Below are 23,327 nucleotides of genomic sequence, written 5' to 3'. Positions count from 1 at the left end.
TTTGGTGGTGAGTGGCTTCGGTGAGAAGCTGCCAGAAGCTTCCCCCTAGTCCAATAGAGCCAGCGCTCCAAGATGGACCTACTGCTGGCCAAGGTGAAGACCAGTGAGGGTGGCAGTATGTCTGGGAAAACATAGTTAAGAACGGGGAGAAAGAAAAAAAACAACAGCAGCCAGGGAGAGTAGTGACAATATGTGAGAGAAACAACTCTATAGACACCAAGGTCACTGGAGAAGGAGGGGGGAGGAGGTGCTCCAGGTGCCAGAGAAGAGATTCCCTTGCAGCCCATGGTGAGACAGGTGTGGCCCCCCGTCGAGGTCCACGGGAGAGCAGAGATCCACCTACAGCCCTTGGAGGACCCCATGCTGGAGCAGAAGAGTGTGAGGAGTCCTCCCCCTGGGAGGAAGGAGCGTCAGACAAAACATTTGTTAAACAGACCACAACCCCTGTCCCCCTGAGCCATTGCATGGGAGGAGGTAGAGAATTTGATTGGTAATAAATTAAATTAATTTCCCCAAGTCAAGTCTATTTTGCCCATGACACTAACTGGTGACTGATATCTCCCCATCCTTATCTCAACCCACAAGCCTTTCATTATATTTTCTCTGTTCTGTCCAGCTGAGGAGGGGAGTGAGAGAGTGGCTTTGGTGGGCACCTGGCACCCTGTCAATGTCATCCCACCACATAACAATTCAGTGTTGTGAGGGTCAGACTATTTAGGACAATGTAAAATTGGCAGACCTGATACAGCCCATATTTATCCTGTTTACAACTGTGGTCCTAAAACAACTGAGTGGCATTAATTACTTTTATTAAAGGAAGACAAGGAAATGCAGATATTTTCAGGAGAACCTTAGACCAGCATCCAAATGACTTTCAATTTTATAAAATCCTTGTGATGCTAAGCACTCACTGGTGAGTTACATATTCATATCACTGGGTTTTATTTATTTTAAAGGAGCAGCCAGCGCATGATCTTAAAACCATATTATACAAGCCCCATTTTTTTTAGACTTTGTGCAGATATACACAGATTCGGCTTCTACAAACTCAGAATTTATAAACACAAACATTCTCCCTTCTTTAGGCTTTAGGATACAAACTGCATGAACATTTGTTCTTATTTTAACTTGCAGAAGATACCATTGTCTTCCATCACTTTTAGGAAACCAAAGGGTATCCTGTTTATTACTGACTCAAACACTTACAAAAAAATTTAAAGGGGGAAAAAAGCTAAAAATAAAATTTAAAAAAAAAGGAGAGAGAAAAATGGAGGAAATAGAACTGACAAATGAGAAGAGATTGACAATTCAAGGAGAAAGATAATGTATAGAGGGAAATGAGCAATTCAGGGCCAGTCAAGCTAGACTTGCCCAGCCATCATGCCAATTGTTGCATCATGTCTTCCTCCCCTCACTGGCACACTGATGCTTTCTCTCAATCTTTCCACCCATTTTTCATACTTTTCTTGTTCCTTTGCCATTCCTTATCACCTATTCATTTTTAAATGGTGGAAGGAAAAAAAGAGATTAAAGACAAAAGAGAGACAGTTGTGAAGCAGCACTATGTTCACTTCTTCCATTTTAATTCCTTTACTGTTAAACAGTACAGATTTTCCTGCAGCACCAGCTGCCTTGTGTAATTAGAACTGCAACTGCAAAGTGGAAAGCTAATACATTTTTATAATTTTATTGTGTACTAAAAGGCTGGCAGAGCCTGCCTCTGCCACAGGTGTTTGAAGTGCTCCAACTGAACCCGTTTACAAACATGGCACTTGCACAACTTTCTTTGTCAGTGGAGCAGAGAAAAATATGCACCTAAAATGCATGTAGCATTCAGTTCTCTGCATTTTTAAGAGTTCTTATAAAAGATTTGAGGCTTATTTTTCCCATGATACAGAAATAATCTTTCTCTGTGAGCATAGACCAGTGAACCAGATGTTAACCAAGCCTGTCAAATGCAAGCACCTAATTACATATCAAGGAAGAAAATAAACGCTAGTTTAAATCCACAAGTCCTGAGTGCAGTTCATCACAAGAGGCAAACTTAGGAACTGAGCACACATGTTCAGTAGGTCTATAACATTTTCCTCAAAATAATTAAAGTTCACGCAGGAAAAACATAAATAGCTGTTGATAAGTACACACAGTGAATATATCATAAATTACAAATAGACTCAGTTTAGCCCATTCTGCTGCATCTGAAAGCTGAGGATAATAATCCCAGTACAACTTTCTATAGCAGTAGAGTGCCTGTCAAGAGAGATGTAAAATCAAGTCTCTTCCAGCTCTGCTTGACTTAAAGATAATAGTGTCTACACCTGTCCAATATAGAAGTCTCAATAAAATTTTCATCCTCTGAGTTCTATCTGCAGATGGCCAGTACAGTTTATTAAGTTTTATGGAGACTGCAAATGAATGAAAAGAAATATAACCAGCAACTAAAAGTTGTTCTATTCTATGCTTATTTGTTTTTCCCTGGTTATTACACAACTATGTATAGTTACAGACAACAACAAAAGCAATCTTAAAAAGCATTTCTTCTTGCAATTTCTGCAGTTTATTTGTCTGATACACTGCTGATTTAGGAGCAGCTTTGGTTGAACAGTAGTTTTTATATTTTCCTTTAGGCCCTCATACATGTATTTTTTAAAAAAACTGAGGCTCTAGTCAGTAAGGTCATGCTGCTGCCCTTCTTACTGAGCTTTCTGAACAGGGTGTGCTGACGCTGAGGTGACCCAGACTAATCACTCTGTCTGAATTATTCTCATGGGCTATAGGGAAAAATCCTCAAAAAATTTCAATCAAGTATCACAAGGTCAGTCTGTAAAAGGCATGTCTTTATATGCTTCTATCTGATTATTTTTAAGCTGGTTTACAGAAGAATTAGAAAGGCATAAAATAGAGTCAGGCAAAGCTAGGCTGAAATGAGATACTGCAGTAAGAGATCTGTTCAACTGTTATGTTTGGTGTTCTTGTAGGGTCTATTCTGTAGCAACTTTGTGGTAGACCATACACCTTTTGGGATAAGATGTAGGGGAAGCAGTTTGGAGGGTCTCTTTTGTTTAAGGAATTGTAGTGTTCTTGATATTTAAGGAGCTGAAGAGACTGAAGTATAGTAAAGAGCAGAAACTAAAAGACTGACAGGAGAAGAGGCATTCAAACTGAAATTTCTTTATTATGCCACTGAGTTGGTACAGCTTCAATTTGGAGACTTACCTTCAGCTATTAACCACAAATGCAATCAAAATTAATTGATTTAATTTAAATAATTAGTTTATATAATACCAGTGCAAGGGCATACACTGAGAAAAGGTTACTTTCTGTTGTAGATCAGTTGATGATTCCAGAATTGCATATATCAGTATCATGAAAGTCAGATGCCTTATCTCCCTGTGTTGATGCTTATGATAAAGGCAGCCATATGACTGGAAGTCCCTGACATGCAAAGAATCTATTGCTGCACACTGATGAGAAAAGTGAAAAGACAGTCTCTTCTTCAATTAACTGTTGTTTTCCATCTCTCTGTCCCGTTTCCATCTCTCTAACAGAGTACCCTCTCAGTCCCCTCTTTAGTGTTTGGGTTGATATTTTATTCACTCTTATGATGCTTTTACACTGAGAAGGAAGAGAGGAGGGTAAAAGGAGTGCAAAATACATGTGTTATCACTTTTTATGACATTGCAGCACGTAAAGTCTTGAAGGAAAAGTTACTTAGAAACCTGATTAGTTTGTCATTGTCACAAGTCAGTGTATTAATCGGACACAATTGCAAAGTGCCCTTATGAATGCAAACACATTCTGGTGTCTGATGGATTAACAAAGGACCACACACCTGTTTCTCATGCAAAGTTCCTTTCTAATGTTGTCACAGAACCATACTGAGAGTGAGTTTTGGCAGATGAGATTACAATTCAAATAAAGAAAAATAAGCTTCTGAATTCATACATATTTCCTTGTCATTCAAATGACAAGGGATTTTTTAACATAATGTTTAAAGTGTGGAGTGTCCTCATAAATATAACTAATGCATAATGATGAATAAGTTATGACAAGAATTTTCAGAAAGCAGTTGCATGCAACCAAAGCACCTTTTTATCTATTGTGCAACAAAGCAAAAAGTAATAAAAGATGGGACATTTAAAGTTCTCATCCTTGACAAGCCAATGAAGCCACTGAGGACAAAACCAGACACAAATCTTATTTCACTAGTATAAATCAAGAAATTCTGCTTCAGCAGATACAGTGTTAACATGAATTTTCCAAAGTGCTATGTAATCTTTCTCATCAATTGTATTGATTTATCTATTTCATCAAATACTATTTAAACAACTACTGTATCTGCATTACACATATATCCAGCTAAGTTCAGAACTGTAAAAACATATTATTAAAAAGCATAGTAGTCATGGAAACAGATCAGATAGAAAGTACATTGAGGAGGATTCTTCTGTCTGATTGTATACAACTTCATTGGCCACTTGGAGATAAAATGGAGAAATGTAAGATACATTGTACTTGATCAGAGCACTAGTGAATTTAATCTGCTCTCAGATTTCCATCCGAGGTCAGTATCTGATGACTCTGAGGCAGTTGCAGCGCATCACAAATAAGTAATGTACCTTTGCAATTTAAAAGTCTGGGCAGGATATCTTTTTATTTGTGGACCACCCACAGATAATCAATTCATTGTAAGCATACAAAGTAGTTCTTGGTTATTTTTTTTCCATTACCACTACAGATGCTATGTATTTCTATCTCTTTTTATAATATGTCTCTCCATTTACCTCACTGACCTGTCAAATAAAATCAAGTAATTGCCATTTGGTGTAATAACAAGGAAGGAAAAAAAAATTAAAGAAAAACAGAAAGCATTATTCTATGTACTTTACTTTGAAACATTGACTTGGAATTCCCAAGGCCCAGTGAGAAAAAGGCAGTCATGAAACAAACGCTTTCTAATGTTGATTGAAATTTTGATTAAAGCTCAGTGTTGTTATTTTAAAAATCATTAAAAAACATGGCAAAATAACCGGTTTGACCAGGAAAGATGGTTAGAGGAGATGAGGAATTAGAAGTTTTCCTCTGTGCAGAGGAACAGCTTGGCTGTATGGAGGTCTTCAGCGGGATGGACAGCTGGCTTATGGAGGGTCTGTGGGGCAGGATCAGAGGAGAGGACAGTAAAGGAGACCACGGTGAGTTGTTGTTACAGATCCCCTGATCAGGGTGAAGGAAGTCTCTGATCACAGATTCTACCTTTCATGGGAGACTTTAACCTCTCTGACATCTGCTAGAGGGGCAGCAAGGCAGAAGACAAGCAGGCAACAAGATTTCTGACGGTTTTGGGGAATAAGCTCTTGTTACAGGTACTAGATGAGCCAATGAGGACTGATGCACAGCTGGACCTGTTATGAACTAATGTGCTGGTTTAAAGGTAAACTGGCAGGAGAAATCAACCCAACTCAAAAGAGATTATAAGTCAGAGTTACAATTTAATAAAAATAATAAAATAAATACAATTATATGGACAAATAATTGATTTTAACCCAGAAAACCCAGATGTATAACCCAGCACCCTGGGACACAAACAGAGTGGTGTTTGTTGGCCCCCGTGCTGAGCCCCACGTGGTCCCCCTGAGTCCAAAGTAAAAGGAAAGGAAAGCCTGTTGGTGAGAGTGCTGGTCACAGTCTGGTTGAGGTTCTGGTCCTCCTCTGGATCCAACAAATGGGGCCAGAAGTCCCAAGACCCCAAGATTATATACAGTCAGGTTTGAGTGGGAATGCCCAGTACCTCCCCCAGGGTGGGGAGTTCCACAATGGGTGATGTGAGTCATGAGATAGTTTTGAAATCCTTGGTGGCCTGTTAGCAGACATGACCCCCTCAGGCTGGGTGTGGAAGTGCTAATGACTCCCAGAAGGGGAGTTAACATCACCCATAACTATAGCCTGAGGGGTCAGGTGTGCTCTGGGCAGCTGCTGCAAATGGTCTGTTGTTAGCAGTTCCTGGGAAATTACATGGAGGGTGTAGAATACACTGTGTGGGTTACACCCACACAGTGATGAACTAGTCCTGGCTGCTCTAACTAGGACAACTAACAGGAGATGTGATAATTAACGGCAGCTTTGGTTACAGTGGCCATGAAATAGTGAAGTTCAAGATGTTGTGGCAGAGGAGTTCAGAACATTGACAGGCATCAGACCCTGACAATGTCATTGATGATACATGGAGTCCTCTGAGAACACATTCCTGGACACCTTAAGGAGAGGGTAGTGATTGAGTGTGGTGGGTTCGATACTAGCTACCCACCACTTCCCTTTTCAACTGGATAAAGGGGAGAAAATTAGATGGGGAAAAATATTGTAGGTCAAGATAGAGGCAAAAGCAGCGGTCGTGTGGAAGCAAAGGAAAAGACTTTTTTCTCTACCTCCCACCAGCAAGTGATGTCCAGCTACTTCCCAGAAAGCAGGGCTTCAGCACTCACAGCAATTGCTCTGGAAGATAAATGTCACAAATAATGAATGCTCTTCTTCTCCTCTTTCTCTTAGCTTTTATTACTGAGCAGACATCATATGGTATGAAATATCCCTTTTGTCAGCTTGGGTGAGCTGTCCTGGCTATACCTCTTCCCAAGATCTTGCCCAAACCCAGCAAACTGCTGAGATGGGAATGCTGGGGTGCCAGCACAGCTCAGCAGTAGCCAAAACATTGGTGTGTTATCAACACCTTTCTGACTTCTGGTGCAAAGCATAGCACTACAACCACTGCTGTGGGGAAAGGTAACTCCCTCCCAGCCATATCCAATGCACTAAGAACAGCTAGTGTGGATTTACCCAGTGCAAATCATGCCAGGCCAGCTTGTTTGCTATGCTAAAATGACTGGATTTGTGGAAGAAATAAAAGAAGTGGATGACATTTTCCTTGACTTACTCAAGTCAAGGGCACAATATTTTGCGTATCACATTTAAGATATTAAAAATCCAGATGGATGGAAAACTGTGCAGGTAAAACCTGGTTGGGTGTTGAGGCTCAGAGGGTGGCCATGCTACACCTGATGGCCTATGGAAGAGGAGTACTGAAGTGGTTTATAGATGAATATGTCCTATTTGACATCTCTGTGTACAGAGGGAGGCAACAAAGTCAGCTTTGCAGATGACCCCACAGGGACCAGTCAATGTGGTCAAGGGCAGAGCTGCCACTGGGACCTCACCAGGCTGCAGGACTGGGCCAGCAGAAACTGTGTGAAATTCAAAAAGGACAAATGCAGAGCTCTACACCTGAGCAGGAAAAAAATCTTGTGACAATACAGGCTGGGAACTGACTTGTTAGACTGCACCTGTAATATTCAGACCCCAGTGATACACAGGAGTGAGTTCAGCAGAGGGCCACTGAGATGGGCAGGGGCACTTGCCCTGTGAGGAAAGGCTGAGGGTATTCCTGTTTCCCCCTTAGTAAACTGTGGCACTGAAAATAGCATTGAAAGTTGTCATTTGGGTTTGTTACAGGGTAATGGACTTTTTTTATTGTTTATACAAGAGGTTAAGAAGTGAACAGCTAACTAAAGTTGTTGAAGCAAATATATGAATTTGAGATACTGGTAACAGAATACCTAGCAGCCTCCCATAAGGTCTAGCCTACACTGTTAGCAGCTACATACTTTTATATGGGTCTTTTTAGGTCAGTAGCCAAATAGAAGGTTTTAGATTTTATAACAGTAAATTCAGTAACTCCATAAATTCACAGGGTATGCTGTTACACATTTAACAGCAAAGGAAATAGTATAAATAAATGAAGAGACTGAAAAGCAAATAGAAGAAAAGCCTAACATCATGAGATCAGGCATTTATTAGATAGAAAACACTGGTTTGTAACAAGGCTGAATTGATACAGTCAGTAATGAGATACAAGCACTGAAAGATTTGAACATACAAAAGATCAAAAAGAGTGGTTCTTTTCAGTCTGCTTTTTTTTCAAAGCCAAAAGAATATAGCATAAAACAGCTGTGTTGATAAAATCAGTTTCAAAGGCAGAATCTTCCATGGTGGAGCTGTACCTGGCACGAAGCAAATCTGTTGAACTTCAAGAATACAAATTGATAACACAGGATGCAGTTTATGTACTCAGGGCTCCTTTTCTGCTGGTAAAATGAGTGTGTTGGTGATGGTCCCTTTTCTGTGCATGTATGAACTTTGAACCAACCAGCAGTGCCACCACAGCTCCTCAGCACGTGGGTGTGCAGCCACCAGGGCATGTGTTGGGCTTCTACAAAAAGTTCACATTCTGCACAAAGCTTCATCCTGAAGTGACTTAATTCCTAACAGTTCCCACATTAGGTAGTTAAAATTGTGAGTTGTGAGGATAAGAGTTGCAGTGACTCTGTTTATATGTACCTCTTGTTATATTAGAAATGAGATAATGTGTAATTTAACACAGAATTCAGAAATTACCCCAAGCTATTCTTGGAAGCTAAGGCACACTGCTGTTTCCAGGGGAGACTGGCTGCATTCATATCCAGTCTCTTGAGCAAGAACTTGTAGCTAAAAGGTGAGATTTTTCAGCCTTTCCTACTGGTCTCTCCTTCCCCAGCAAAACATCGGTCTCTTTAGTGGGAACTGGGAAATCAACAAGGAGCTGGTTTAAGCTTCCTTCTCCTCAAAATTTCTGTAATACAAACCAAGTACCCAGCACAAATAATGAAGGAGTAAGGACAGAAAACAAGACAAAAAATAACAAGATTTAATGAAAAAAAATTAAAGTTTTAATAATATTTTTTCAGTATTTCTGCTTTCCTTAAATCTATTTTTTATAAACACATGAAAAACAGGATTTTGTGCCGGGGTTTGGAAATTGTTAACTCACTTGTCTGCCATTGGTTTCTGTGTTGCCGTAGTTATTATATTGTCTCCTTGCATTGGCTAGCCAAATGGCCAATCCCCTCTTTGGCCCAGCAGCCCTTATAAGCTGCGGGAAATTTGAATAAAGGCTCTTCTTCGCTGCTGGATTCCCTGCGTGTTAGTGGTCTCTGTCTCCGGGCTTAAGTACCTCTGGCCACCTGTTCCTACCACGAGGGACGGGCAGCAGGGGGGTGATTCCAGCCCTGAAAACCTTCACAGAGCGGCCGGCAGTGACCCCCCAGAAACCTCTCGAACTGCAACAATTTTGTATTTTGTTTGGAATCTTTTAACAGAAACTCTTAGCTTTCTCTTGGAAAGGTTCATGGAGAGTACTCTTAACCAGCTACAGCTATTGTCCTCTAAACTGTTGAAAATTAAGCTCCTTATTAAGCCTTTATTAAGGAAAACATCTCAGACACTGCCTACAGTAATCCAGATAAGCTATTATGTAAGTTATTGTATAAGTTATTTTTCCCCCTTATTATTGTTAGTCCATATTGATAGTTAAAACTCAGTCATTCAGTTGATAATTTTTCACTGTATTAATGCAAACCTTGATTAGAAGTTACACGGTTCTGCATGTCAGAGGAATCGAGTACACCTAATGTTAAAAAATATCCCTACTGTTGGCAATATTTCACTTGGTAACAACGCTGGGAAAATATTATTGAATTGATAGCAATATTTGGTAATCTACATTCTGCGCAATTAAGGATGTAGCATGTCAGAATAAGCTGCACAGAAGGAAGAATATGTATTTATCAGATGCGAGTGTTACTTAGACATTTGTTTCCTTTGTGTAAGTAGAAATTTTGCATAATGACATTTTATTTGTGAGAATAAATTGTGCATGAATGCTTTGTGATTGCAAACAGAACATAAACAGTCATGATTCTAAAATTTGCTGGTATGAGAATGGCAGTTGGAGAACATGAGTTTAACTGAAACAGAGTTTATATGGCTTGATTGGAGGTGGTACGTTCCCTAAGTTTTCTCTGATAGGAATAGTGAATTTGTTTCTTGCTGTTGAGGTGGAGTTGTCCATCCTGCCTATTTAGTTATCTTCACTGAGGCAGTGAACAATTAAACTTCCAATTTTTTTATCTAATTTTTTTCTTCCACAGCTTTGGATTTGTATGCTGGCATAAGAGAAGTCCATGTTAGTAACTGCATTTACCAGCTCAGGCAGTGACATTTGAAACAGGGCTAAGTTGAGGAACCTGTTGAGGTAGCATAAAAAATGTTACCATAGTATATACCTGTCGATTTTTGTGCTGTTTTCGGAGCTCCCAGATGGTATGCAGATAGGTGACCTGAGAGAATTCACACCGGTATGTGGGTAGTAGGTTAAGTCCTGATTTTAAGTGAGCAGTGTTATCCTCTTTTTCCTGTATGAGAGTATTCAGGAGCAGCAGCACAACTACAATATGCTTCATATATTTTGGGGTATCTCAAACCATGACACCTCTGTAGTAGGTAACTGACTTGAAAAGGCAAAGCTGAGTTTGAAACAGGGAGACAGAAAAGATAAGGGAGAAAGCAAGAGATAAAACAAACACAGGCTGTTGAGTGAAAAGATAGTATTTGTCTGAAAATCTAATATATACATTAGAAAAGGATTTCTCGCCTGTGTCTGGGTGTTAACAAGGCAGGTGAACCAAACTCATGCTGACTTCCACAGCTTCCACATCCTTATTGATAACATTTTAAGTAACAGTAGGCATTATTTTTTTTCCTCTCTCATGCTATATTCTTTTGTACTATACAAATATTTTGATTGCAGCGGAGTCAAAAAATATGCTCTAATCTTTCTTTCCAGCCTGTCAATCAGGTAGTGACACAATGCTGGCTGTTGTTCTGAAACCTTGAGAGGTTTTTATGGCTCCCTTTAACACAGTTAGCACACGATAAACTTCAGAAAAATTAGTCTTTGGTCTTGGTAATGTGCTTTTTCATCTTGGCACATTGAGATCCAAAATGTACTCCTTCCTCTGTCCCCAGAGAATGTTAAGTGGCACCATCAAAAATCATTCTGAAATGCAACAGCTTTCAGAAGGCAGAATAAGAGCAGCTGGGCCATTAGCATAAACAGTCTGTGATGAGAAGGCACTACAATTGATTATTAAAGTGACCTCATATTAGTCATATTTCTTTCTTTCTTTTTTTCCTTTTCTTTCTTTCTTTCGTTTTCTTTTTTTCTCTTCCTTTCTTTTTTCTCCCTTTCTTCCTTTTCTCCCTTTTTTCCCTTCCTTTCTTTCCTGTCTTTCTTTCCTTGAAAATACGAAGGCTTTCATTACCATTGGGGATTTAACTTTTAGAAGTGCAGCTCCTTCTGAATTAAAAGCTTACCCAGGTGGTTACTGAAAAAAGTGTCTTAGTATAAGCAGAACCTCTTTGTTTTGTTTTTTTTTTTTTGGATTATTGCTTGGCATTGGCTAGATGCTGCTTTTCTACTAAGGAATAAAGCATGAAATGTGAAAACTGGAGGATATAAACATACTATACAGATTATCCAACACCTTTACATCCAGTCGCGGTGTCAGCATTGCAACCACTGCAAAAACTATTACTGATTTTTAAATGGTGATTTTGTAACTATTTACAAATAATTTGCAAATATTTGTAAATATTTATTGTAAATATTCCTGAACAGGCCCTGCACTAGATGATAGGAGGACCTAGTACAGTTATTGAAGATTGGGGAAGGTAGATTTTTAATTTTTTTCCTTCTGTAAGGAGAAAGCCTCTAGGAGTCAATAGACTTGAAATACATGAATGGTAGAAGTGTTGAGCTCATGAAGATGAAGACTTCATATTATATCACAGTATTCATGAAACCAGTGCTTGCAAAAATTGTACACGAACGAGCATAGTAGTGCTACAAAATGAGTATCAGCTGTAAGATATAGCTCCCTTCCCAGTTTAAATCGTGGTGGCCATCAGTAATCTCCTTCACTAGTGTTTTATAACAATTCTCTTTTACAAATGTTTACTATTCACTTGCATCCCTAATGATCATCCCTGAGCACAGTGAAATCAAAAAGGGAAACTGTAATGCCCTCATCCCTAATTTGGCAAACGCTTAGCTTCGTGTTTTATGAAGCACTAAAGTGTTTCTGTCCTGTAATCTTTCATTTCAATAGTGAAAAGTAGAATAGATGCCACTATTTAATGTAATGAAAAATAATCACAGTGCTCCTGAAAGCTAATGTAGCAGAATATTCTTCTTATAGAACCTCTGTAGTAAACTACACTCCACTAACCTTATCTTCCGTGCCTGACAGGCAGCAGCCTGGGGTTTGTGCTCTAGCAATTCTGTTTTACTGGTCAACACAGAATTTTAATTACACATTGCTTATAGGCTGCATCATAAATGGAAAAATAAAATTAGAACATAGCCTTACATGGGGTTTATTATGGTACATGAAGGTGATCTTATTTTTCTCCTAAACCCATGACTATCTTATGATGTTACATAATCAGTGGTTCAATCGCAGAATCACAGGAGTGGGTCCTCTGTAATATGTCCAAGTCATTAAATTTTTACAGGCTTTTACACTAGAAAATGGGATTTTTCTTTTGCCTTCTCAATAGTTGTGCCAGTTTATAAAACATTTACGTATTACTTTAGGAGAAAATAGGTCAATAGGTTAATAGTGAATCCTCAAGTTATTTCAGATTTTCATAAATATGTAAAATAAAATATGTCATCTGCATCTATATACTTTAAAGTGTATATATTTTCAGAAAAATACCTACTTTTAAATTTGGGCAAAACATGGGGTTTTTTATTTCATAATTGGAAAAAACTCTATCTACTAATACATTTTGGGAGAGGGGTCTATGCACACATGTGGGGGGGTACATCTTTGTTTGTGTGTATTTTTATGTACAGGTTTTACCAATACCTGCCTCACTTGTCTCTAAGGAAACGTAATATTAGATGGGCATATGAAAGCAACATTAAGTTAATTAGGTTACATGAGAATAAAGGTTACGTGAAAATAAAATGTACTAATAGTATTTAAACTGTTACTTTATATTCATCCTATATTATAGGGTTTGGTTAAAACATCATTTTTCGTAGCAGATTTTTGCCTTATTTATCATGCATGCATTGGCAATGAAACTTACTGCAGGGGCAATACAGGATTTGTGCATCAGGTTCTTTATTTTTGAATATTTATGGATTATATTACACAGTCTTGTCCCAAGATATACAGGACTTTGTGGGAACCACTGGAGGGTCGATCACCTATAGTTTTTACTTAAGTTATGACCAGATCTGGGAAGAGCATCACTAGGGCTTTCTAATGCTTAGTGTCTTGACAATAAGCCAGTGACATGCCCCTGCATCAAAGCAGGACTGCAGCCTCCTGGGCTGCAGTTGGCAGAGAAGAACCAGCAGATCAAGAGAAATGATTCTCTACTCAGCACTGGTGAGACACAGCTGGAGTGCTGGCTCCCAGAGCTCTCAGTACAGGAGATGTGGACATACAGACGTGGAGTTCCTCATCTGCCAGTCTCTGGCAGAAGGTTAAATCCTTCATTGCAGGATTGGAATAGGGTGCAGAAACATCCTCTGAGGGCAATGTGGCATGAATACCACAGCAGTCCAAGCAGGTTCACTCTGGAAAGGATCAGCTATTACAAATGCATTTAAGGAATAAGTAACAAGCAGAGATTGACATTGTCTTTTAACTCTTAAATCTCCCTTTTGTCAGTCAGTCTTTGCTTTCCCATTTGCCTCTTTGAGCATGTCAATAATTATCTATTCACATTGTCAGTGTAAAGAAAAATGCTCAAGTCATCCAGAAGTACTTCTTTATGACCAGTTTAATGACTGTTCAGTATGATCTACATCAGTTCTGTCTTGTCTAGTTCAGTAGTTATTGTCTCCAAACAGTTAGTTTAAAAGTGCAACTGAGTATAAAAAGAAAAAAAAAAATCTGATATAGAGAATTCCAGAACCAGATTTTCTTAGTGGAATCTCAATACCACTTCCCATACGTTGTGCCATAGTCTTCAACTGCACAGAAATCAATACCTGTGCATGGTGGAAATACACATCCTTTTGTGAGTCTCCTCCAACAGAGTCATCACATGTGGCGCTGAGGTTTTTATTCTGTTTGTGTCACCTGAGATACTTGTTGCATCTGTCTGGTACCTTTTAAACACAAGATGAAGTTGGCAGTATAATAATGGTTTAAGCATTCAGTGTGAGTGATAATACAATATGTATGGATGTACATAAATATATATGTGACAGTTTGCTTATGCATGAACACAGATTAATTTTCAGGATCATTACATTAGTGCTTAAACTTTAGTTGTTCATACCAGAATGTTTTAGAGATCTCTGTTTCTGCAAAACGTTGTTAGCTTTATGTCCAGAGGACACTATAATATCTTATTTTGGTTTGTACTTCCATGTACTGCTATGTACTCCTATGTCCCTGATGTATAACTAAGCTTTGGAACAGGATGCCTTTGGAGGCTGTGAAATTGCCATCACAGTAAGATGAATATTGCCAACTTCTCGGGAACATTTCATTATACTTACTGTACTTACATGGCAGGAGGAAAACTCTTTTAGTTCCTTCTAGACCAACTTTTCCAGTATTCCTAGGAAAAAATCTCAAAAAGCAAAGTATTTTTTTTGTGTGTAGGTATTTGGGAAAATTGAATGCCCTCACTTTCTCTGGGAGTGATGTCACACAACATGTGCTACAGTTGTTGGCTGACACAACTGCTTGAACAATAAAGGAGCTCAACTAAAATGTGCTGTTCTAGAGACTTATATCTGTGTTTGCATACCAATTTTCAAGTTACTACTACTTGTGGCTGCCATGGGATGTGTTCAAGATTTGGCATTTGCTTTGGTCACTGTATCTAATTTCTCTATCAAGTTATTTCCCTCAATACCCAGCAAAGATCCACAATTTTGTTATTAGAAATATTAACAATCTGTACCGTATTTACTGAGAGAGATAACTCTTTGTTTTTCAGAGCTTCCATATGGCTGGGAGAAAATTGATGATCCCATTTATGGCACTTATTATGTTGAGTAAGTTCCCAAGTTCAATATTAAGTTGCTATTAATATGTCATAACCTAATAGTGGTATCCTCTGCAATGCTTAACCTGGCAAGGAATGGGTACAGTTACTTGACATATTAAACTAAGGGTATACCAGGAATTCTCAGTCTTCAGTGCAGCTAATGTGTCCAAATACATTCAATGTGTCTCAAATCAGTAACTCAGGCATTCAGTCATTTTCTTTCTCCAGGGTCTGGTTTTATGGCACCATTCCAGCTGATACTTGTACAAAGATCATATTCATTAAAGAAATGTTGCATTTTCTATGTGAGCTTTGGATATCCAGTGAGGTAGAAACCTTGTTAATCAATGAACGGAGCAAAGCATAATCATTTCAGCTCAGTTAAGATCCATTTCTGGGTAGTCCTTCCTTGCTGCAAATCAGATGTTTATACTGTTTGTACCAGAAGACAGGTTATTTATGTGCTGCATATAAAATTTTAGGGATATTGTGGGTTATTTTGTATTTAAAAGTGCAGCTGAAAAGAAAAGAATATAAATTCTATTTTCATTGCACAATCCTTGCTTTCATTTTTTTTCAGATTTTATTTTAGTTATGAAACAAGAAAAAATCTAGTTCCTCTGTGCAAAGGGCAACAGAAAGCTTCTGTTTGAGGTGACGGTAGAACCTGGCCAGTTCATGCATAGAATAAGTAAATCTGAGAGATAATTTTTCTCTGCTTTTTACCTTAAAACAGTGAATGAGATTCATGTAAAGTGACTCTAGATGCAGAATTGTGATACCTGTTCAGACTGGTCAGCCCAAGTCAGCTTAGTCAGTCCAGATTCAAGCAAAAAGATAAGTAAGTTTTGAAGTCCTTATGTAATACCATTACTCCCTCTTGTTCTGCCCAAGTTCTTTTATGATGTCCCAAAGTGGGTAAAGGCTGGAGTTCTCATATCTCTTTGTACTTAGCTCCCTGAAGATTTCTGCATGTGCAATTATGCAGCTGCTGGGTGTAAGTAAGTCTTCTGTCCCAGTGGGTTTAGTGTATTTTGGTCAGTAACAGGTGTTGTGTGATTTCTGTCCATTAATCACTTGCCAAGACCCCACTTCGTTGTTAGCATGGCCCAAGGCATTCTGACACTGGGGAGGCTCACACTTCACTACAGAGTCAGAAGAGGAGCAAGTGTTTATCTCCATTTCATTTCCAACCAGAGGTAAACAGACATAAGGCACCAGGCCCAGATGTTACCATGCAATTACCCACTTTAAGGCTGTTAGTGCCAAATTATTTAATCCTACCACAGATAAGATTTGTGGACAGATACATCAAACCTACTGCAGTCTCAGAGGTTTTTAGAAGTGGAATAGATGTTCATGGAATGGCATTAAAACTGTAGCCGCGCTAAATTCAAATGGAGTTTTATAGACAGTAAAACTACACTTTAAATTGCTGTCTGAGCTCAATAAGTTTGAAACAGAGATTGCTTTCCATTTTTCCTGCTAAAATGTAACAGTCACACCTTTTTTATTACCAGTATTCAAAAGATGAGTTGATTTTTAACTAGATAAAATCAGATTACAATAAATTCTCTTAATTATGTCGTAAAACAGCAATGAGACAGACTCTGTTTCACCTTACAAGAAGCAACCATGCTCAGCTCAAATATTCTGAGGCCAGAGGCAAAGCTAAAAAAAAAACCAACAAAACAAAGTAAAGAAAGGAGCACCTCTTGCTAGTAAAGTTAATAAAGACTAATCACAACATATTTGCAAATTCTGTGAAGAAAAAGGCTCTCCATTATAACTTCCTCTCTTAATTATACATGAATATAGGTGTGAGACCTTATTATAATTTTGATTTGCCTTGTTATCCAGGTCCACACTTCATTTGTAAGGTGTAGCCATTTGACATAAATGAGAAGTGTTTGCTATAGGTTTGTTAATGTTCATGCACTCTGGTCCTAATTTATAAACTAAGAACTAGCAACACTTAGCTATGCAGGGCTATGGAGAGAAAGTAGTTATTAGAATGCACTGGGTCTTTCAGTATTGTAATTGCCAAAAGATTGTTTCTCTCTTTAAGGATGATTAACTACAACACAGAGCTCAATTTCCAGACATGGGCTGCTTAATTGAACAGCTAAATTAGCCATACAGGTAGTTATTCTGGAAAAATATACCTCCTTGACTTTCAGTTTCTGAAAATGCTCTGTTAGTACTCAAATAGAAAAGGTCATTTCAGGACTTTTTGTCATTATAAAGTATTATTAACTGGAAAATGTGAATGTAAAGTGGAGTTAGGGACTAACAAGTTATGCATTAGAATGTCCATCTTTTAGGCATCTTGATCCTTCTAATTACTTTGTTGGGTTACAGACAACAATTCCAAAAGCTATAGTAACAAACTACCAAAAAAACCCCATACATTAAAACAGTTAAGAAAAGGAGATAGATTAAACTCCTTCTGCTGGTGCACATGCTTAGACCTGCTACCATTTTGTCAGGGCTCAGCACCTTGACCATCAATTAAATTCTTCAAACTAGGGACTATTGCCCATAAATCTCCTAAGGATGTGTTTCAGTTAAGGACATCTAATGTGAACTTCCATCACAAAAACAACTTAGTCTGGCCCCAGTGACTCATGAGATGTCTTATAGGCTGGCTGGTGCTAACAGTACCTCCTCATAACACAGAGATAGTATTTTGGCATCACAAGTAAATGCAGCCCAAAAGTAAATCCTTCCTCTGAGGGTTTGTCCCCAGTTAAGATATGGTGAGCTAACAGAAGACAGCGGTACCAGCTACCCCTTCTTGTCTGCAGAGGGAAATTCAGGACTAGAAAGCAAATAAAAGGCTGCATGATTCTCCTGTACAGCCACAATGGCACTAGGAGAAATTAGCTGGATTAGGCTTTGGATTAGGCTGTCAGATTTAATATGCATTATATAAAGTAAGGGAAGAAAATTGAAGTTAGAATTGTTAACTGAACTAGATACTATGAGCACTGAGTAATAAATTTTTGACTACTATCCAAAATCTGTTTTAACCACAAAAGCACTTATTTGTAACCATCTCTAAAACTCACATTTGGCTTGTCTTATTAAGGCCTAGGTTAGTAATATCTATTTTGTATGATGTTCAAGTAGCTAGATGAAAGGCTAGAATATCCTTTCAAGAGAACTACTTAGCTTAATGACTGATTTCTCAGGTAAACTCATCAGGAGCTTTTTTTCTGATTTATCTATGAAGCTTTATAGCACTTAAAATTGCATAAAAGGGACATGTTTCATGTATCATCAGTCTGGGAGCATAATCCATTATTACTGACATAAAAATGACTGATTATCAGAATAATTTTCTTTTCTTTGACTCCTCTTTGACACAACATTTAATGCAGTTTTTTGAATTTCACATTGTGCTTTTGAAACTGTACACTACCAAAAAACCAGTAAAAATATGGGAATAAATTAAAGCTAAAAATTATTAAGATTGCACCAACAACTTGAGGTGTTTCAAGTACCTCTGTTAGTCTTCCTATCTGATCTGATAGGACAAAATGTCATTTTTAAGATTGCTGTTATCAAAGACATTTCTGTGTAAATGGACCAAACCACAACTTAAACTCTACCTAGAAACTACAGATAGGCAGTAGAAAACCGATTCTAGCTGTGATATCAGTGCCACAGTAACTGTTGTTCCTAGAGCAGTGGGCACATTATATATTAGCTAAAATCCCATCTTTTTTTTATATCACAGAACCACATATAAGTTGGAACTTAGGTCTGTGAGAGCCCTCCTGCAGCACTGAGATGTGCCCTGCAATTATAACATGACACTAAACATAGTTCAAGGTCCTAAATGAAGATCTGGAGTCTAATCTTGGATACTCATTACATCTGCAGAATATAGCACAAAAGCTGTGGAAAACCCATGCTCTTCTGGAGGGCAGTTGAAGAACAGGCCAGGACACTTTAGAGCCTCTAAAGAAGATATGATCCCTATGCTGTAGCAACCATGGTTTTAACGTTATCAAATGCTAACGTAAAACAAGCTAGAAATTGTACCCAGTCTCTCCTACTGGGAGCTGTTTTGTAACTTCCCATTTCTCCTTGTAAGAAGACTACAGATTTCAAGTCTGAAATCCTGACATCTTTAGTATATTCTAGTATTTACTTCCAAATATATTCATAGAATGCATTTATATATCAGAATTAATTCTACTTGAATAAAAAGCTAAAACTTCTTTGATCTTCTGTCACAGAAGACTCTCTTTCACTGGTCTTCCTGTAAAACCTTTCCTATAAATTCATTTTATTTGATCATGAGTGGTTAGAACTTTGTGTAGTATTTCATGTGATAGTTATCACTGTCTTGTGTAATGGCAAAAATAGTATTTCCTTTACAATATGGAAATACATCACATGATAGGTGGTAGCATGAAATGTACTTTTTTCATACTTATGTTAGTAGTTCAGGATTACCTTATTTATTGCATGTAAGTCTTGTCTTTCTTTATTTTTACCAAGGAAAGTTTGTCTCCCTTCCATCATAAGTTTCTAGGTTTGCAATAGACTGAGATACGGAAGACCCTGACAATTAATAGAAATGACAAGCAAAAGTCTAGGAAAGGAAAGCCTACCATCTTAAACAGCCTGTTTGAAGAAGGAATGAAATGAAAGGGACTTTTTCTGTCTGCAGCGTAGATTAAAATTTACAAGAAAACTATTCATCAAAATTTTAGAGTACAAAAGTAAGTTAGCAGCCACTTGAATGACTTACAGCCGTGTGAACAAAGTAGCAACTTTAGGAGTTATCACATTTACTATGGCTCATTAAATCAAATATTCTTTTACATGACTGGAAGTCTTTTCATTGCATTAACCCTGGCCACTAAATCCTATTTAGCAAGTGTATTGCACTCCCATAGGACTTGCTGCCTTTCCTCTATCTCACTTCCTAATGGCGATTCCACTTACTTTCTTTGAAGCACTGGTAGGATCAGAATCCCAAGGAACCTGAAAAGTGCTTAATGTGGCACAAAAGGTCATTTCAATGAAAATTGAAGATATTCAACCCTTTTAGGATCTTAGCATTTCAAAAGTTCCCAGGTCACCTTTCCAAGTGCTTAAAGCCCATGACTGGGATTGGATTTTCGGAACTCAACAGATAGTAGCCCACTGAGAACAAATAAGCACATGTTTGAAAGCCTGCCCTTCTGTACAAATGTATTTACTTCCCCATAAGAGTGTTGGAAGGCACAAGCCCCTTTTCTTAGTTGTGATACTATTGTGATCCTATCTTTCAGATTTGTTCCATGCAGCCTACTAAATTGTTTTGCCTTCTTCAGAAAACATGTGAAACATATCCCTGGACAGGATTTTATGATTGCTCAGTGACTGATGAAATGTGTGCTTTAAAGAATTAAAATCAAGAATATGATAAAATGTATGTAGTTAAGATAGTAGTTCTAAACAAAATACAGAAAAATAGTGGTGTAATTACAGAGGTGTACTTAATGACCTATGGTAGGAAATGTCAAACTTCAAGAAAAAATGTATACCTTAACTTTTCTTATATTCCATATACTGATCTATGTACTTCTAATCTACCATCTGACTTAGTTTCTGCATCCAATTTTTCTGTACAACTGAGCAGACATACCCCATAGTATTAGAAAGGAATAATCTTCAGTTTATTTTCTATGTTAGATTTATTTCTAAGTTGCTATCATAAGAGCAGTCTGTGTTCTAGGCTTTTCCTTTGCTGTAAGTGGAGTAATTCCACTTACAGCTAATCGATAATAATGCACAAAACTGGATCAGAGCCTTTGAATCATGCACAGAACAGTGCTCATGCTGAAGACATGAAAAACTGTTGCTGTAGCATGCTTCAGCAGTGCTGCTGTTAAATATGTTCTCCCATTGATCAAAACCATTTGTCTGTAGCAGAGTTTGGCATATTGAAATGATAGGACGCTGCTCAGTGGTGTTCATTATGCAGCACAGATTGTCCCCTACAAAACTGCGTGGAGTAGAAGGGACGTGCTCAGGCCCGTTGGGGGTTCATAACGGTTCACTCTAACTGCACACACCTTAGTCACATACATTATTTTATCATTTTCCCCAACTGAACTGAATTTTTAATCAAAACCAAATTTTTTCCAGCCACATAAATAGAAGAACTCAATTTGAAAACCCTGTCCTAGAAGCAAAAAGGAAGCTACAGCAGCATAACATGCCCAACGCAGAACTTGGAACAAAGCCTATGCAGGCCCAAGGTTTCCGAGGTACAGTACTGTGTCAGCTATCTTAGTTAAAATGAAAGTTCCTGATCTCCTGGGTATGTGACAACGGTTTTGTCATAGTCTGATTGGAAGAGTAGTGTTGCCAATTCTCACAATGTTATCACCTATATCCTAACAATCTTCTCCCTTAAATGTCTGAGTTCCAATAGTTGCAGGACTCATGAGCTGCCTAAAATGCCTAAGTTTCAGAGGTGCAGAGGAAAGACAGAAAAGTCAACTCTAGTGTTTCCTAAAGGCGGAGAAACTGAAAGCATGATAAGAGCCCTAAAGTAATTTTCTAAATAAAATCATAAATTCTGTCCCTGGGAATGTACTCTCTCTTGAGCACCTGAGGTTGGCAACACTGAAATAATTAATTGTACTTCCTGTAAATTACTCTTAATTGATGTTTGGTATGTTTCTAAGCTAGCTCATCTAGCAAGCATCAATTAAGTTAAAAGCCTCAAGCACGGTGTTATAGGAGTTTACAAGAATACAGTCACTTAGTAACATAGAAATAAATGTGCTTAAAATGAGCTGTAAGCAGCAAACAGTATTGGTAGAGACAAATGAGCTTTTACGTGAGGTTATAGCCAGAGAATGAGGCTTGTTCTCCTTTGCAACAGTAGAAAGCTCCTCATCAACCTTACCTAGACCCAAATTTGCCCACCTGCGCCTCGTCCCCAAGAGGTCTCGCAGCGTGAATGACCTGTCCCAGTGGCGGCGCGACCCCGCCGGGACGCACAGGCTGTACGGTACGTGCTCCACTGCCCACCAGCCCAGCCCCGCTGCTGCAGCCGCAGCCAGAGCAGCTCAAGTCACAACCTTTGCACCTTCCTCCAACCCTTCCTCACCACGTGCAGCATGGGAGAGAAGCACGGGGAGCCCCCCACCACCCACACCACACCGAGGCACGCGGAGAGGGGACACGGAGGTTGCACAGCAGTTGTGTGTGTCACTTGTTGGATGCCAAAACCCCTGTGTGTCTGGAGAGAAAAGCTCACCTAATGTTTAGCTCTTCTTGGTAAAAAATGGAATGAGATGTTCACAGGGGATATTTTCCTCATTGTGGTTGGAAAGGAAATTGTGGAGAAAGTATTACTTTGTAGACAAAGCAGAATTTATGGGTTAGGAAAGAGGTTTTTAAATTACCTCACAGATCATTTTTATTGTTGTAATTATTTTAGCAACACAATATCCACTTCTAAATGTATTTCCAATATGAAAGAATATTTATAACTCCCCATTTATGGCTGATCTGCCATAGATAAGAAATATGTTTTAAGCTTTGTGTTAATACAAGAACTCACAAATATTTTTCCTGGAATGCCTGCACCCTTTGTTTTCTTGCTTTTCATACACTGTCACTTTCTGTCAGCCAATATTGTTGTCTGCTGTCCCTGCTGTGTTGTGAATAGATCCGAACTTTTGTCTTTCTTGTTTGTGTTGACTGATGTAGAAAAACCACTCTTCACCCGTGATGCATCACAGCTGAAGGGGACTTTCCTCAGCACAACTCTTAAGAAAAGCAACATGGGTTTTGGATTTACCATCATTGGTGGGGATGAGCCAGATGAGTTTCTCCAGGTGAAGAGTGTTATTCCTGATGGGCCTGCAGCACAAGATGGGAAAATGGAAACAGGTAATTAAGAAGGTTCCTCCATTCTTTTATATGAGAAATAGAATGAGAAATATATGTCTGAGTCTCACTGTCTCCATGAATAGATACATTTTTCCATATGACTTTTTGTCTTAATATGTAGAAAAGGTAAGTTTCTCAGTAAAACTTTCTTGTAATTTTCCTTTCTAATAAATGCCAAGTTGCTTATTTTTCTCATTTCACAGTATTTTAAGGGAGAAAAGATGTCTGCATTCTCCTACATAAAAATGGGATGTGATGTTCTTTGGTTTATACGCTGTTTACTTAACGGGAGTCTGGAAAGAGATAGGCAGAGAGAGCACAGACTACTAAGTGCAAATTTATTTATTTAGAAAGGATGTAATTTCAAAATAATCTGTTGAGTCTGATCCAACATTGTTGTCATTATAGCCACCAAAGCAAGAGTTTTCAATGTGGCATATGGCACATAGGCATTTGTGTCCTATTAA

The 23,327-nt window shown here is 38.4% G+C and overlaps 1 protein-coding gene across 14 annotated transcripts in view; it reads left to right on the top strand.

Annotated features, from left to right (window-relative positions):
• The window catches only part of MAGI2 (membrane associated guanylate kinase, WW and PDZ domain containing 2), a 721,543-nt gene that overhangs the window by 550,676 nt on the left and 147,540 nt on the right, over window positions 1-23,327 (top strand). For 9 of the 14 annotated variants that reach the window (XM_027639978.1, XM_027639968.1, XM_027639970.1 and 6 more), the window contains 4 exons: window positions 14,899-14,956; window positions 21,100-21,221; window positions 21,848-21,973; window positions 22,678-22,860. In XM_027639978.1, the coding sequence (XP_027495779.1) occupies window positions 14,899-14,956; window positions 21,100-21,221; window positions 21,848-21,973; window positions 22,678-22,860 (489 nt within the window). The remainder of the gene's footprint in view (window positions 1-14,898; window positions 14,957-21,099; window positions 21,222-21,847; window positions 21,974-22,677; window positions 22,861-23,327) is intronic. The other 5 variants (XM_027639976.1, XM_027639974.1, XM_027639975.1 and 2 more) reach the window with 1 other exon arrangement.

This window comes from Corapipo altera, unplaced genomic scaffold (assembly GCF_003945725.1).
Source record: "Corapipo altera isolate COAL_440 unplaced genomic scaffold, ASM394572v1 1b, whole genome shotgun sequence".
Taxonomy (NCBI): domain Eukaryota; kingdom Metazoa; phylum Chordata; class Aves; order Passeriformes; family Pipridae; genus Corapipo; species Corapipo altera.
The sequence above is the reverse complement of the archived record's forward strand: the minus strand, read 5'-3'. Positions and strand labels throughout refer to the sequence as shown.